The sequence below is a fragment of the Rhagoletis zephyria genome, unplaced genomic scaffold (assembly GCF_001687245.7).
Source record: "Rhagoletis zephyria isolate East Lansing unplaced genomic scaffold, Rhagoletis_zephyria_1.1 Rzeph_scaffold_00169, whole genome shotgun sequence".
Classification (NCBI taxonomy): Eukaryota; Metazoa; Arthropoda; class Insecta; order Diptera; family Tephritidae; genus Rhagoletis; species Rhagoletis zephyria.
Window position 1 is genome coordinate 176,289 of NW_016157253.1, and position 17,929 is coordinate 194,217.

The 17,929-nt window shown below is 34.2% G+C and overlaps 2 protein-coding genes across 4 annotated transcripts in view; one reads left to right on the top strand and one right to left on the bottom strand.

The window, feature by feature from the left end:
• Window positions 1–17,929, top strand: part of LOC108355851 (transmembrane channel-like protein 7) — a 120,099-nt gene that overhangs the window by 16,482 nt on the left and 85,688 nt on the right. Inside the window, exon 3 of one of the 3 annotated variants that reach the window (XM_017606987.1) lies at window positions 5,739–8,250. The exons of 1 other annotated variant lie outside the window; for it this stretch is intronic. In XM_017606987.1, the coding sequence (XP_017462476.1) occupies window positions 5,739–7,676 (1,938 nt within the window). In that variant the 3' untranslated portion in view covers window positions 7,677–8,250. One more of the 3 variants, XM_017607000.1, reaches the window with a different exon arrangement.
• Window positions 8,590–17,929, bottom strand: part of Nipped-A (Transcription-associated protein Nipped-A) — a 90,954-nt gene continuing 81,614 nt past the window's right edge. The window contains exon 21 of the mRNA XM_017606978.1: window positions 8,590–9,227. Within this exon, the coding sequence (XP_017462467.1) occupies window positions 8,655–9,227 (573 nt within the window). The 3' untranslated portion in view covers window positions 8,590–8,654. The remainder of the gene's footprint in view (window positions 9,228–17,929) is intronic.

A 17,929-nucleotide genomic window follows, 5' to 3' on the forward strand; every position in this document is an offset into this window, starting at 1 on the left:
ATATTTCGTCTGTTTTCCCTTAATTTGATAAAATACTTCTTCCTAGTTACGACTTAGTTGCAGCTGCAGCCGAAACTAAATTTTAAGTTGGTACTTAGCCAGAAAAGTCGAAACTAAGGCGACTATGAATAGCTTTAGTTGTGACTTAGAATAGTTTCGACTTAGTTGAGTACTAAATATGACTATGAATATGCGCCAAAGATATTAGCCCGCAGTTATAGTCAAAATAAAGTCGACTCTAAAGTTAAAAGCCGCTTTTTTGACAGATATCCCATTGAAAGTTATGTCGAAAAGCTGCTTTTAACTTTAGGAGTCGACTTTATTTTGACTATAGCTACGGGCCGTTGGGTTTTATCAAATATGGTAAATGCATAACAAAGGGTTAATTTCTTTGTTTACATTTTTTGACATTAGTCAGCTATGAGAGAGCTCGACTGAATTGCCACTTCTACCTTGTTGAATATGCCTTGGTTTTTCGTACGTCGAGAGAGGACTTTACTCCTGAATTGCCTACTCAGTCCAAGGTAGCACTTGTTAGCAAGAGTGATGCTGCGTTGGATTTCCATGCTGACATTAGGTTCGTTCGCGTAGCTGTTAATTGTTCATGTTTAACCAAAACTTACAAGTTTTTGCGTTCGCGTACGCAAAAAACTTGCAAAGTAGGGGAAATTGAGTGAGCAAACTGACATTTCATTTTGAGGGGAAGCTGCTGGTTTCTGCTGGAAAAATTTTTGACAACAGCAATGTGCCAACAGGAAAACAGCTGATCAAAAACAGCTGGTTGGCATTTACGCAAATCACAAAATTGAATTTGATGGTTTGGAAGATAAAAATTACAAAATGCGACTAATTAAACTTGTAAGAAATAAGTAGTTATTTGTTTAATCAATAAACTGTGTCAGTATAACACTTTGCGATGACTTTTCGTCCGTTTTAAATTTTACACTTTTGTATGTAAACAAAAATTATATCAGCTGTTCGTCTAACTTGCAAGTTTCTGCAAATTTTCTGTTCGCGTACCATTTTGGATATTTCTCTTGTGAGAGAACAGATGACATTTCGCCGAAATTTGGCAGTTGGTTGGTTTCTGCTGGAGATTTTAAACGAACGCACCTATTATTATCGGTGTTAATGCTGGTTCCCAAGTAAAAGAAATTCTCTACTTTCTCGAAATTATAACTGTCAACAGTGACGTGGGTGCCAAGGCGCGAATGTGCTGACTCATGGTGAAATAAATAGTAGCAGGTTTTGCAGGATTTTACAGGAACAGCTGTTTTCGCCATTAATAAACCTTATGTAAGGTGTCGTGCGGAAACAGCTTCCTGTAAATTCCTGCTTTTCGTACTGCTGCTGGAAAACTATTATAAGGTGATGTCACTTACATAACCTCACTTTTTCTGCATGCCAATTGCGGCCTTGCCTTTTGGGGTAGTAGAAAAAGGGCGAAAAGATTAGGATTATTTTTACTACTTTTTGGGTACTATTTCCAATACATACATATATCAGTGGACCCCACACCAGTTAAATGAAGCTTGCATCAACAAAATATTTTTTCTGTATACCAGTGTAATTACAGTTTCATTTTTCGCTCGAAAGAAATTATTATCACTTAATTTTTATTAAATGAAGCTTGCATCAAAAAAATATTTTTTCTGTAAACCAGTGTAATTACAGTTTCATTTTTTCGCTCGAAAGAAATTATTATTACTTAATTTTTATTTTTTCGATCAAATATATTGATATAGGTGGTTAGTGTCGAGTCTTCGTATGTAAATCCAGATGTTGCTTCTAGAAAGATTGAAAACATGTAAGAAATTTGAAATTACAGGGTATAGTCCATTGATAAAATTCGGGTATTTTTGCAGCGATTTCTTATCTTATACACTGAATTCACACACAAGCTTCCGAACTTCAAAAAATTACAAAACATAACAAGAAAAATTGTATTTTGTAAATATATCATATGCGCATTTCCTCTAAGCTTGCTATGATGTCTATTTTTGTTTTTGAACGTAAACAATTAGAAATCGACTTTTTAAAAGTGACTGCTGCAAGAAATTGTCTGTTATAAGTCACCAGTGTCATTGTCAGCTATATGTCGTTTAAGATTCACAGCAATTGCGACGATGTCATCGGTGACCATTTTCGCTACTGGGATTGGGAAGTTAGCTTACTGCCAATATAGAAGCATTACATATATGCCCAAGGTGGTGTTGTTTCATTAGCTGTAAGTAGCGTTTGATTGTCACAATTGTTCATTTCGCTAGCGAGTGAGTGAAAACGTGAGAGTGTTTGTACTTTCTGTCTTTTCGGGGAAAAATAGACGAAATTTGACAATGGCCCGCTATTTCAGCATTCGGTTCAAAAACGCCCTATCTCAGCTGAAAATACGTAGAAAATGTGCTAAGTTTTTGAATGGGCAGCTGAGATAGGGCATTCTTCAACAAAATTCTGAGATAGGGCGCTTTTCAATCAAATTCTGAAATAGGGCGTTCTTCAATCAAATTCTGAAGTATGGCGTTCTTGAAAAGTTTTCTGAGATAGGGCGCTTTTCAATCAAATTCTGAAATAGGGCGTTCTTCAATCAAATTCTGAAGTATGGCGTTCTTGAAAAGTTTTCTGAGATAGGGCGCTTTCGAACGGGCTGCCGAGATATAGTGGCGGCCAAAAATGGATGAATGTGTTTCATTTTTAATATTTGCAATGTTTTTCAAGGTAAAACTTTATTTATTTTTTTTTATAAAAATATGCTTTATCAAAAACTATATAAATCACACCCATCAAACATTGAGGTTAGTTATCGATCACAGAATGATTGGAGAACTAGTCACATTCTGCAATCTTTTAAATGTTTTGATCCGCTTTTTTAAGATTTGTAAGATTTTGAGTATGCAGTTTTGTAGCCCATTCAATCCAAAGCGCAAGTTCGAAGTAGCTTGGACTTACCGTTGATTTTTGCCAACTTTTTATTCGCGCATTTTCTTCCGTACAAAGTATGTTCGACAATTCTTTTGTATGAAGAATATGAGCAACACCTTCCACAAAAAAAATTACCAAAAATCAACGGTAAGCCCTAAATACTTAAAATTTCCTCTTTGAATTGAATGGGCTATAAAAGTGCATAATGTTTCTAAGAAATCTAATTCAAAAGCTGAAAATTTTGATGAAACTTTGTGGAACCTAGCTTATTTTTGGAGGTGGTCATTGTTAATTAACGAGATACACTTTTATAAAAAATAAACATTTAAAAATAACATTAAATAATCGAAAGGGGAATAGCCAAAGAATGCCAAAATGCTTTCCAATTTATATTTTCACCACTGCAATCTAGAGCATATACTTTTTATATACATGAATTTTAAGGGAATTAGTATTATTTTTTATAATGTCACTAAATCAAGTTACAAGTGATATACTTACTGCAATAACATAACCAAAGATCATAGAAAATAAGGATGTTGGCTATGTTTATGGCTCCCTTATATTCTTTTGTACGCTTGTACCAGACTCTTATTAAATTATTAAAAAAAACACTGAAAATTGAGATTTAATCGGTACAAATTGAAAAATCGGGTCACTTATATGTGCCAACTTTTAAAAAATATTCAGCGGGACAATTTTCTCAAAATCGGTACTGTCCCGCCAAAATCGGTACGAATGGTAACCGTAGGTATGCGCGCGGTGGCACTCGTTGGCACTGAAAAACGCAACGCTTGGCGCAACAATTTAGGAATGACAGTAAAGTGTCAAAACGATGAAACTTTTACGTAACACTGTATGCATTCCAAATATTTTTTAAGGGGTTTTTACTCCAAAATGACTCTCCTTAGGTGAGGCTATGAGGGTAATAATAAATAAATACAGATGCGTGCAACTAATTAGCAACGAAATTCAAAACGATATTGCTTGCAAATTATGTTTATTTATTTATTTTTAATAATTTTCATTTAAAATATAATTCAATCTATATCTATATATCTATGTTGATATTTTAGAATTTTTTTTTTGGGGGGTGTTGCGCATTTTCTTCCATATAACACATGATCAAAATTTTTTTTCACATGGAAAAAAATCCGCAACACCCTCGACAAAAAAAATTCTAAAAAATCAACGGTAATTTTAAGCGACTTGAAACTTCCACTTTATTGTACTAAAATTGAATGGGCTACAAAACTGCATACCCCAACATTTTCTATATATTCTAATTAAAAAGTTGTAAATTTTGATGACGATTTTTTTAAGTTTGATTAATTTTTTTGCAATTTGTGCAAGCTTTGCAACTTTTGTTATTGTGGGTTCTGATATAGATTGAATTATATTTTAAATGAAAATTATTAAAAAGAAATAAATAAACATAATTTGCAAGCAGTATCGTTTTTAATTTCGTTGCTAATTAGTTGCACGCATCTGTATATAGTCGTTCCATGCTTGTTGTTATTGTCCTGGTCCAGTGTTCGTCATTGGGTCGTTTTGTTAGCGAAGACGCGACTAATGTGAGAACCTTAGATGCTATTTACTGTTTACGTCCATTTTCAATATATGTACATACATACATTTGCATATAATACAAGCATGTCATAAGGTGTGTACGCGTATTGAGAGGACAAAATTCTCCAGCAGCAAAAGTTCTGAGAATTTAGCAGCATTCGCTCTCACAGAGACGAAATATCAACAGAAGTACGAGAACGCAAAATTTGCAAAAACTTGCAACATTCGAAACAGCTGATCACTTGCACAGTTGCCACTGGTGATTAATTTGGCAATTTATTTTCTGTTTGGTACATTTTCCCCCGATTTGTCATTTTATACAATTGAATAGTTTTCGATAAGAAAAATCTTTTTAAAATACAAACTAATTATATGAATAAGTTATTTTTCTCATAATTATTTGTGATGTCACATGGTGACGCATTCAAAAACAAGAGTATCTCCCCCAAACACCCATCATTGATCCAAAAACAATGTAATAGATATAGCTACAGATGTAGCTTTAAAATTATAAAATTTTCATTTCAACAATCAACGTACCAAAACCGAAAACTTCAGCAAAACAACATTTCAGCATGCTGCATTTNCGATTTCGAACTCGCGTAAATGTACATTTGCTAAATGCGGTAGCATGAACGCTCTTCGAAAACATATGTTCGAAAGTGCTAAATGTTGCATTTTAAATGCAGCAAAAACGCTGCATAAACCTATTTTGATATATTTAAAGGTAAATTATGGTACAAACGAAAAATGTCATACGGCAACCATAGTCGGCACACACTAAAGTAAACAAACTGGAGATTAATAGCAAATTAGCGAAAAATAAACACAACAAACGTTGTGCATATTAAATTTACTCACTTTTTCGTTGTATACTAGCATTAATAATAAAATTTGCAATAAATAACTCAAAGAGGCCATATTTGCTTTTGTTTATTTACAAACATGTGTTTGTGATCAGCTGATTTTCTAACTTGCAAGTTTTAGCTGGGAAAAATTTTTCCAGCAGAAATTTGCAGCTCTCTTTCACATTTTGCTCTCTCAATTTCCCTTACTTTGCAAGTTTTTTGGGTACGAGAACGCAAAACCAGTAAAAGTTTTCTAAAACTTTAGATAGTTGGGCGTACGAGTACACACCTATTGTAATACAAATCATGGCATCTTTTGACCGGTTTTTATTGTTACTTTCCCTTTAGAATTATTCGTAGCTTAATCTAATATCTTGCATTTTAATTTCTCTTTCTCTTCAGAGTGCAACAAAATTACGTCTTCAAGGCTTTAACCAACTTAAATGGAAACATCGTAAAGCTTGGCAAAAAATTGCTTTGGAGTGGTCTAAATTTAGTGCTACTATCAAACTGTGGCAGTCGTCTTTAAAACAAATCGAAGGTCATTTTGGTAGCGGCGTAGCTGCTTATTTCATTTTTCTGCGATGGCTTTTCTACCTTAATTGTATTACATTTCTGTTAATTGTTATATTTGTAATCACTCCAAACATTCTAACACGCGAGAAAATTTTGGACAGATGTAAGCTTTCGCCAAATGTAAATTACTCTAGCAATTGTCTTACAGAAATCGTTGATCGTAACACTTACGTAGATAGTAAGAACAGAGAATCGTTTAGTATCCTTGATTTAGTGCAAGGCACTGGAATATTAGAAGTTTCTTTAATGTTTTATGGGGGGTATTCTAATAAAAGAGTCGGAATTGCTCTTAAAGAATCTCATAACTCTACACACACCGAAAGCGATCAGGTTCTATACGATTTATCGTCGGCATATATATTTGCAGTATTGGGCTATTTTACAACAACATTAATATTTATTGTAAAAGCATCAGCACGAGAATTCAAAGATCGACTTATAAACGGGAGATGGCAGTTTTATCAATATTGCAACCTGGCTTTTGGGGGCTGGGACTTTTGTATTCACAATGAAAAATCGAGTATCATTAAACATAAAGCAGTATTTAATGAATTCAAAAACTCAATTCACTCTAAAAGAATTGAGGTCGAAAGAAATAATCGCTCAAATGACTATATGCTTAGACTTATCATGATAAGAATTATTGTTAATTTTGCGGTCGTTATTATACTAATACTCTCTGCGTACATTATATTTTTGCTATTCAATATGAGCCTGCAACAAGGGTATGGTAAATATACAAACGTGAGCTATATAGAAGTAAATTCAATAGATTTTGCTGAAGTTAAAGAACCATCACTGCAACTTCTTGAGCTCTTTTATGATTTTGCTCCCTATGTTTCCATTGTATGCTTAAACCTTATATTGCCAGTTTTTTTTAAATATTTGTGTAGCTTTGAAAAATACTCCCCAATGTTTGTGATAAAAATCAGTCTCATCCGAATGATATTTCTACGACTAGCATCTTTGTTTATTTTATTAAGCCGTTTCTACTACATTGTCATACCAAATTCCGAAAGCAATATTTCGAATTTCACTTCATATAAATGTTGGGAAACCTTTGTGGGGCAACAGTTCTACAAACTTGTTCTAACAGATTTCGTAAGCCATCTATTTGTAACGTTTTGCTTTAACCTACCCCGTGCTATATTGGCTTTATATTTTGATAGTAATACTTTCGTGAAATTCGTATGTGAGCAAGAGTTCGAATTGTCAAAGCATGCTCTGGATATTGTGTATTTACAAACCATTTGCTGGATTGGAAGCTTTTATATGCCCTTTTTGCCAGCTTTAACAATAGTAATTACGTTTCTAATGTTTTACGTTAAAAAGTTCCAGTGTCTCGTCAATTCCAAACCAACAAAAATACTATATGGAACATCTAGGTCTAATTCTCTTTTTATGTTTGTGTTATTGATATCTTTCATTGTTTCAGTGATAGTACTAACTTATGCGTTTTCTGAAGTAACTCCTTCTGTCGCATGTGGACCATTTAGAGGACTAAAAACGGTGTGGGATGCTCCGTTGTCTACCTTTATGGGAATGCCAGCATTTTTCAAAGATTTTGTGTTCTTTTTCGGAACTCCCGGTTTTGTTATACCTTGCTTTTTTGTTTTAACTTTGTTACTGTATTATTTCTACGCTGTTTCTGATGCGAACAAAAATATGGTTGAGGTTTTGAAAAATCAATTAGTTTTAGAAGGGCATGATAAAAAATTTCTACTAACTCGTCTCTTATTGACGCATCAAGAAACGCAAGAGTAAAAATATGTTATAATTTTACTAAAGACATCTAATTACATATAGTATACATATATATAAGGAATAAGGACTGTCTGTCTATCTCTCTTAAGAAAAATGTGTTTTAGTGTTAATTTATCACAAGTTTAGGATAAATTGAAGATAGATAATTATTCAGAAGATCTCCAATATAGAAGCCATACACAATACTCATAAATACTTACGGCAACTATTTAACTCGAAATAAAGAACATTTATTAGAAAAAAACTTGTGACATGCTGAACATATATACATTTTTTAATAAGAGCATAATTGAATCGGTTAATTACCAAAAGGAATAAGTAAGCATCTTTCCAATATGGCAAATTTGATGCAGTTCAACAGAGTTCCTTCAAATGAACCGAACTGCATCAAAATTGTCATATCGAAAAAATGCTGACTTATTCCCTTCGGCAATTAACCGATTCATTGCCGGTAATAGAGGGAACGAAAGTTATGACAATCAAATGTAAAATAAAAATATTTATTGCGCTTTTTCTGCAGCATTTCAGAAGGGAACGAAAGTTAGCAAATCAAATGTAATATAAAAATATTGATTGCGCTTTTTCTGCAGCATTTCAGAAGATTTCGAGTTAAGCATTAGCTACTGAGCATCAAGGAAGCAACAAGGCTGCAATATTACGGTAAATATTACGTATCTCGAACAAACACATACTTTGCGCCGTGGGTTAGAACAATTGTCTGAGTTACTTCAATCTACAATGCAGCCTGAACTATTGCTACAAAAACTATCCGAAAAAAACATATTTAGAAGAACTTCTGCGTAGTAATATGCTCCAAGTATCACTTTCAAAATAAGTCAAATCTTAAAGAATATTTCTATCAATAAAGTAAGTGTAAAAAATTAATTTACATACTACGAGTAAATATATATTTATTTAAATGTATAGGCATTTTTATTTTGTAATTATTAGACTTGTTAGATTAAAATTCTTACATTTTTATAACCATGGATGCCATGCTGGATCCATGCGACATAAATTGTCTGGATTAATTGCAGACTGTACTAAAATCGACACTTTTTTAGATTCGGTATTATCAAAATATGAAATTGCATTCAGTCGTGACATTATTACTGCGACTGCCTTATTAACCAAACTGATGGTGTTATCCATTGCGTTTATATCAAGCGCAGAGTCTGTTATAGGCTCCACAAGTTTATTATCTCGGATGCGTTTTTTTTGGACAGCAATTATTTCGTCTCTGAGTATGGCTTTTAGAATCGAACACAGCTTATAATTCGGCTGAACAAAGCACCGTGCAGTGGCCACCATTGCAGCTGACAAGGGACCAGTTATTCCAATATTTGTTACGAATTCAGCAATGTTCGGTGTTAGTCGGAACGGTACAGGCCGATTAGAATCAAGTTCTTCCTTTTCGTCGTTAATATCAAATTTATAATACGAGACATTCATCAAACCTGAGTCTTGGTGAATATACATCATATCCGCGTTCAATCTTGTCAAGTGAAGGGCATGTTCGCACAAGAACGCAAGCGCCAGCTGCAAAGTTAGCTATGAAGAAAAAGGATAATTATGGATATGTATGTATGTGTGTAATGTTTGCCTTGTAAAACCAGTTACATTTGAGGCATTTCATGTCACAGCGGCCACCTCTGTGCGCGATCTCTCAGGATTTGTATGAAAGTTGAAGAGATTGAAGGTCTAGGTGACATGAATATACGTGCCGCATATTTTGCCGATATGACGTAGGGTTGCCTATTTACACGGGACCTAAATTTTAAGAAAACGTCATACATACCTTTCTTTAAAGGGTTGTATCTTGGAAACCTTTTACCGAAACCTAGGGCCTTATTCTGTATCACGAACGATAGGCAAAACGAACGATTCGTCTGCAGACGACAACCTCTCTGATTACGATTTTAAACTCTATCGGTCGTCTTCGTCTTGCTTTTCATACAATACGTTGCAATGGTCTCGGTTGCGTTTAAACCGGCTAAAATGATGCCACCGAATCGTTCGTGTTGCCTATCGCTCGTGATACAGAATAAGGCTGTTAATGATAAAAAATGTCTTCCGTCTTATTATAGGCCTTAATTGTACATTTTTTAAATTAATGTGCAACGTAAAAAAAAGTTAACATTTTTCTTTATGATTTTTTTTTTTGATTATAGCGTTTTTAAAAATTTTTGTTTTTACATAAACTTCAACAACACGAAACTTCAACAACATCAACAACAACCACACTCATTGCAAAAGAATATTAGACCTCCAATGATAGCTACAAGGTTAGTCCTTTTATTAAAACAAAAAAAGGAAGGGTGTGTAAAAAATAAATCGAATGAGTAATAAAATTATAGTTAAAATAAAACTAACAACACGCTTTTATTACAATGAGAACTAAAAAGAAAAAAAATATTTATTGATTTGAAGATTCGTTAAATAAGGATATGAAGTTCCATAACTTGATGTTATTTAACCTTTTAAACTAGCTTAAAATAGGATTAAAGTAATTGGCATGTAGTCATAGTTGAAATAAAGTCCACTGAAAAGTTAGTTGCAGTTATTTTTTACAGGCATTCCATTGGAAACATACAGCACTCCATTGGTAGAGGGCTTCGGGTGTACGAATTTGTTGTAACATCAGGAGTTAAAGACTTGCTCCAGCTGCTAGTCTCTTAAGATTTCCTCCAATCACGTCGCAAGCAGATTTCCCAGTGAACTTGCAACAAAGTTCAACTCTGCTATTTCCTTGAAGGAATTTTCATGATTTCAGACCTTTAGTAAAGTTGATATGATTTATTCATACTGTTTTTGTTTTTCAATCACCTTTCCTCTTTCAAAAATATACAATTTCATAAAATTTCAATGTCTATTTATTTATTTATTGCTCGAGCGTTAGACGATCTAGAGTCCATACGCCTCCGTACCCATTACGCCCATTTGGGTACTTAAAGTTGACAATATAGACAATGTTTTTATGTAAAAATAAAAATTAAAAAATGCTATAATAAAAAAAAATCAAAAAGAAAAATGTTTACTTAATTTTTTTTGTTTTGTTTTTTTGTACGTTGCACATTTATGTAGAAAATGTACAATTAAAGTCCATAATAAGCCGTAAGGAATACATTTTTTTTCATTAAGTTTCGTTAAAGGGTTTCCAAGATATAGCACTATAAAGAAAGGTATGTATGACGTTTTCTTAAAATTTAAGCTCTGTGTAAATAGGCAACCCTACGTAATATCTTCAAAATATGCTGCACGTATATTCATGTCACCTAGACCATCAACCTCTTCAACTTTCATCCAAATCCTGAGAGGTCGCGCACAGAGTTGGCCACGGTGACATGAAATGCCTCATTTTTAAATAATTAAATATGATATTGCTTTTAAAATCCTAAAACCGCAACATATTCAATAGGAAATGAGTATGTATAAGAGTCAACACAAACTTTTACTTTTACCCTTCACCGCGGCACCAATCTTTAAGTAAAGCGGCACTATTCACATACCGTTACCTTTTGATTGATTATGATAAGTTGACCGAATTGCAAAAAATTGTGTAGTTACGGATTTTTGTATTTAGGTGACGATATGTGAATATTTTAAGAGCTTTGTATTTTTTGATCAGATAAATGAGTAGTCCACTTGCAAACAGCTTATGTGATTTTATAACAGTAAGCCATAAATTTAAAAAAAACCGCTACAACAACAAGTAACATCCGAATTGTATTGTTTTAGAACCATGCTATTAAAAAATATTTCCTCCCGTAAGTAGGAAAAAATGCAGCACTTAAAACTTTTAAAGGAAATGAAACTCTTCTTCTTCCAGCAACTCGATTTCTATGTTTTGTTTAAAGCTTGTCCTTGAAAATACTTCTTAAATTTAACATCGGAACGGGTACGGTACGGGTTAGTGCCAAAACAGTTGTTAGGTTTTTTAATATACAGTCATGTGAAAAACAATAAGGACACGAAATTTTGACCAGATGTGACTATTTTTCTTTTGTTTGTTTAATGTTTATTATTTTTTATAAAAATATAGCTCATTATCTTGCAAAAATCACATGCATAAGTCTAAATTTAAAACTTTGTAGAAAAAATAAAAACATTCAGCAACATTTGAGTAATCCACTTGCAAAGTGCGCTATGTAATTTTTTTCGATTTTTAGTTTTTGGAGGATTACGTACCAGTATTTATAGTAGTTTCATTTCCACTAATAACACAGTGCAAAATCTTTTTATATTCTGAAAAAAAATTGCATCAAACGTTAACTCTTCTTCCAAAAGTCGCTATCACACTTATTTATAAACTTTCAAAACTATACATCTTCTGATGAACTTAGAAAACTGCTTTAGGTCGTATAGACTGTTAATGTTATCTTATGTCATGTTATGTTATGTTACAATTTTATAAAGCTCTTATTTATCCAAATTTTCAGGTCATAATAAAGATTCAATTTAAATGTTACTTGTTCTCGTAGTCCTTTTTTCAAATTTATGGCTTTTTATTACAACGCTTTTATCAAATTGCAATGTTGTGGATCCAGAAGCTTTCAATGTTGTGTGTCCGACACCAAAGCAAAGCTTTGAAAAGCTCCTATAAAAAAGCATAGTGAACAGGGCGACATCTGTAGTGAAGTAGTGCATAGGCCGATAGCTGTAGTGAATAGGGCGAGGTAGATGACATCTAGATGCCGCCCTATGTACTACGTTTGCTACAGCGGAAATAGACGACACGTCATTCTTTAAATAAAATTAATTGGTGCTCGTTTGTATGTACATACATATGTAAATGCATGTGTGTGCACCTTTCTATTAATATCGTTGAATTATTTTAATATCTATTGCAAAATTTTATTCAGACAGGACTAAAAAGTAGAAAATAAATAATATAAAAAAAACTTTTTAATATACAACGCTTTTATAAATGGACTAAAAAGTAGAAAATAATACTTCTCAGTCCCATAGAATTTGTTTTGATAACTTTTGATTTTGAAATTTTAGCAAAAGTCATTATAAACAATCTATGAAATTGAAAATGAAAAGCGTGGGGCGCATGTAATACACTTGAATTGATATGAAAAGTAATATATGAATGTATGTATGTGGGTATATGAATAACGACCGCTTAAAATCGATTTCAAAGTTCTACTTTCGCTGTAGAAATTTTAGGTCTACGTTATGTAGTTTGACTATTGTCAATTAAATCGAATGCTTTGTATTGCATGCGCTCCACGTTTTTCATTTTCAATTTCATAGATTGTTTATAATGACTTTTGCTAAAATTTCAAAATCAAAAGTTATCAAAACAAATTCTATGGGACTGAGAAGTATTATTTTCTACTTTTTAGTCCATTTATAAAAGCGTTGTATATTAAAAAGTTTTTTTTATATTATTTATTATAAAATCACATAACGCTGTTTGCAACATTTTACAACAAACGTTTTATTAATAATTTTTGCAAAAATTCTACGTATGCAGATTTATAGCCCATTAAATTCAAAGTATGATCGACATTTTTTTTTTTGTTTGGAAGAAAATAATACCATCAGCGAACAATTCTTCAAAAATTAGCGCCACTTGAAAGTTGCCCTTTATTAAGCTATAATTTAATGGGCTCCAAAACTGCATACTTAGAATTATTCTAAAAATTCTCAATAAAAACTTTGTTGAATTGTTGATTCGTTGAATTTTTCTACAAAGTTTCAAATTTGGACTTGTATGGTTTTTGTTAAAAGATGTTCGCAGGAGGCGATTCTGCGTTCAAATTTTGCGTTAAACTCACGCAGGGTTGCACGAAAAAAAGTTGAATGGCTAAATGTTGGCTGGCGACCAACTTTGCTTACAGCGATTAAGTTGAAAGGCCGTTCAACAAAAGTAGAATGCAAAGTTGAACATTGCAAACGCCTTTTTGGTAACAGGTCTAAATAACACAAGATATTTCAACACATACCAACTCAACACATTAACTCAACATATGACTTTTCTACATAAATTATTTCAACACATGATTTTTCAACACGAACAATTTCGCTTCACTTTATTTTTATTATATTCAACACAAAATTTTTGTTGCACAGCCGTTTATTCTTAGGGGTTATAACCTTCACAAAGTAGAACTCTCTTTCTGTTTTGCGAAGAAAAGGGGCTGAACACCTTTTCCAGAGAACGCCTTTCTGCGTAGGCGCTCTTCGGCCGCTCTTAGGGATTATAACCCTCACAAGGTAGAATTCCCTTTCTGTTTTGCGAGGAAAAGGGGCTGAACACCTTTTGCAGAGAACACCTTTCTGCGTAGGCGGCCTTCGGCCGCGCTTAGGGATTATAACCCTCACAAAGTAGAATTCTCTTTCTGTTTTGCGACCAAAAGGGGCTGAACACCTTTTGCAGAGAACACCCTTCTGGGTAGGCGGCCTTTGGCCGCGCTTAGGGATTATAACCCTCACAAAGTAGAATTCTCCTTTCTGTTTTGCGAAGAAAAGGGACTGAACACCTTTTCCAGAGAACACCTTTCTGCGTAGGCGGCCTTCGGCCGCGCTTAGGGTTATAACCCTCACAAAGTATAATTCTCTTTCTGTTTTGCGAGGAAAAGGGGCTGAGCACCTTTTGCAGAGAACAACTGTATAAAAAGCTCTTGCAAGTAATCACAATGGGGCGACCAGACTTGAAGCCTGATATAATAATAAGTGATTTTGAACCAGCATTTATCGCAGCAGCTGGTAAAATATTCCCAGATGCAGATGTTCATGGCTGTTTTTTTCACTTTAAGCAATGTATTTATCGGCACGTTCAATCCATTGGCCACCAAACTCTCTATGGTATGGACGAAAACTACGCAAACGCCATAACAGAATTTGCTGCTCTTGCTTTTGTACCCGAAGACAGTGTCATAACTGCTTATGAAAAACAGAAAACATCAGAATATTATAAAGCCAATGAAAGTGGTCATTTGCAACCGATGATTGAGTATTTTGAACGTACGTGGGTAGGGGGAAAAATAGGAAATAGACGCACAAAACCGCTCTACGACATCAGTTTATGGAATTGTTATTCGGCAATACTGAATGACGCGCCGAGGACAAATAATAACGTTGAGGGTTGGCACACAGCTTTCAATCAACGTGTCAGTAAGTCACATGCCTCAATGGGGAAATTCATCAACACCCTAATACTGGAACAATCTCGCAGAAAGGTGTTCTCTGGAAAAGGTGTTCAGCCGCTTTTCGTCGCAAAACAGAAAGGGAATTCTACCTTGTGAGGGTTATAATCCCTAAACGCGGCCGAAGGCCGCCTACGCAGAAAGGTGTTCTCTGGAAAAGGTGTTCAGCCCCTTTTCTTCGCAAAACAGAAAGAGAGTTCTACTTTGTGAAGGTTATAATCCCTAAGCGCGACCGAAGGCCGCCTACGCAGAAAGGTGTTCTCTGGAAAAGGTGTTCAGCCCCCTTTCTTCGCAAAACAGAAAGAGAGTTCTACTTTGTGAAGGTTATAATCCCTAAGCGCGACCGAAGGCCGCCTACGCAGAAAGGTATTTTCTGGAAAAGGTGTTCAGCCGCTTGTCGTCGCAAGACAGAAAGGAGAATTCTAATTTGTGAGGGTTATAATCCCTAAACGCGGCCGAAGGCCGCCTACGCAAAAAGGTGTTCTCTGGAAAAGGTGTTCAGCACCTTTTCTTCGCAAAACAGAAAGAGAATTCTACTTTGTGAGGGTTATAATCCCGAAGGCCGCCTACGCAGGAAGGTGTTCTCTGCAAAAGGTGTTAGCCCCTTTTCTTCGCAAAACAGAAAGAGAATTATACTTTGTGAGGGTTATAATCACTAAGTGCGGCCGGAGGCCGCCTACGCAGAAAGAAGGCCGTCAAATATCGATCATTACAAGAAGAAGTCTGTGTTGAGTTGCTACGTGTTGAGTTGGTGTGTTTTTAGTGTTGTGTGTTGAATTCCGGTGTTGAGTTTGTGTGTGTTGAATTGACCTGTGTTATTTAGACATGTAACCGCCTTTTTATGGCGAATATTTTCTTATGTTGTGATATTTTTAGTCATACAATTTTTTTTTTCGTGCAACCTTGCGTGAGTTGAACGCAAAAGTTGCCTGAAAAATCGTCTTGTGCCAAAGCCCCATTAGATAATGATAATGATGATATAAAAGAAAAATCTCCAAAACTTGCCAAAATGTCGGATTCCTATTATTTTTCACATGGTCCAAAAATGCATGTGAAAAAGTAAAGTCAGATCTTTTATGCTCTGCCCCCTCTAGAATGGTTCTATACCGAAAAAATATACCCCTATTTTTTATTTTGAAATCAAAAATTATTTATGGGTCGCTCAAAGCGCTCAAAATTTTCCATGCATTTTATATGGCGAAAAAACAACTTTTCGTAGAAATGGTATAGAATTGTTAAAAATCAATATTTTTCTATCGGAAAACCATATATGTAATACTCCTATATTGGCAGTAAGAGCTAGTACTGTCCGAAAACACTACAGTACAGATATATCAATAAACACGTACGAAAGAAAAGGAACACATACGTTTAAAAATAAACATGTACACAACACATATACAAAAACGGCACTCAAGTACACAATACATTGACAAAACCGGTACGAGATTGTCTCGCTTTGATTTCGGAATGCTTACACATTGAGAAGTTAGCTTACAGCCAATATAGAAGTATTACATATATGCGGAAAACTCTGTTTATCTGTAGGAGATTCATAACAATAATAACCAGTTGTGTATTTAACCATTTTTCATCGCAACTATAACTTAGAGGTTCGCCAAAAACCCACAAAAACCACGAAAAATGCAATGGGGGACAAATAAAAAATCGTTAGTGTTAAAAATGGTTAAAAAAAACAATTTGGTATTATTACTGAAAGTCTCCTGAAGAGATCCAGAGTTTTCCGATCGAAAAATATTGATTTTCAAGAATTCTATACCACTTCTACGAAAAATTTTTTTTTCCCCACATAAAAATACATCGAAAACTTTGAGCGCTATGAGCGACCTCTAAATAATTTTTAATTTCAAAATAAACAAGTAAGAAAGTCTAAGTTCGGGCGGAGCCGAAATTAAATACCCGGCGCAAATATTAAATGTATGTTTTTCACCTTTCCGAAAGCTACCGCTACATGGTAAGTCAGGGTGTATCAATTTTGAGTAAATTAGCGTCCTTAAATTTCGAAATATTGACGTTTCAAGCATTTCTAAAATTTACCGTTATATGAAAGGCCGTAATTTTAGTCCGATTTCAATAATTTTCAACGCTTTGCTTTTATGTGGCAAGCACAATAACCATGGCAGAACGGTTACCGAGATACATATATGTGATCATAAGTGGGCGGTGCCTCGCCCATTTTCCAAAATAAATTTTATCATAAACGTATTTCCTGGTAAAGGATTGTTGCAAACATCAATTTTGAATAAATTAGCTTTAATATTTACTGATTTATCGAAGATTTCGTATTTCTCCAAATTACCGTTATATGGGATGTGGGCGTGGTTATTGTCCGATTTTAAAAATTTTCGGCCATTTGGTATGCTGTACCAAGGCCAACAACTGTGCCAAGTTTGGAAGAAATTGGTGTAGCGGTTACCAAGATATACACATGTAACCATAAGTGGGCGTGGCTACGCCCATTTGCCAAAATTTTGTAATATTCTTATTTTTCGTCTAAAACTCATTGCAAATATCAATTTTGAGTGAATTATCTTCAGTAGTTACTAAAATATCGCAGTTTTCGTTTTTCTGAAAATTACCGTTATATGGGAGGTAGGCGTGGTTATTGTCCGATTTTTAAAATTTTCAGCCATTTAGTATGCTGTACCAAGGCCAACAACTGTGCCAAGTTTGGAAGAAATTGGTGTAGCGGTTACCAAGATATACACATGTAACCATAAGTGGGCGTGGCTACGCCCATTTGCCAAAATTTTGTAATATTCTTATTTTTCGTCTAAAACTCATTGCAAATATCAATTTTGAGTGAATTATCTTCAGTAGTTACTAAAATATCGCAGTTTTGATATTTCTGAAAATTAACGTTATATGGGAGGTAGGCGTGGTTATTGTCCGATTTTTAAAATTTTCAGCCATTTAGTATGCTGTACCAAGGCCAACAACTGTGCCAAGTTTGGAAGAAATTGGTGTAGCGGTTACCAAGATATACACATGTAACCATAAGTGGGCGTGGCTACGCCCATTTGCCAAAATTTTGTAATATTCTTATTTTTCGTCTAAAACTTATTGCAAATATCA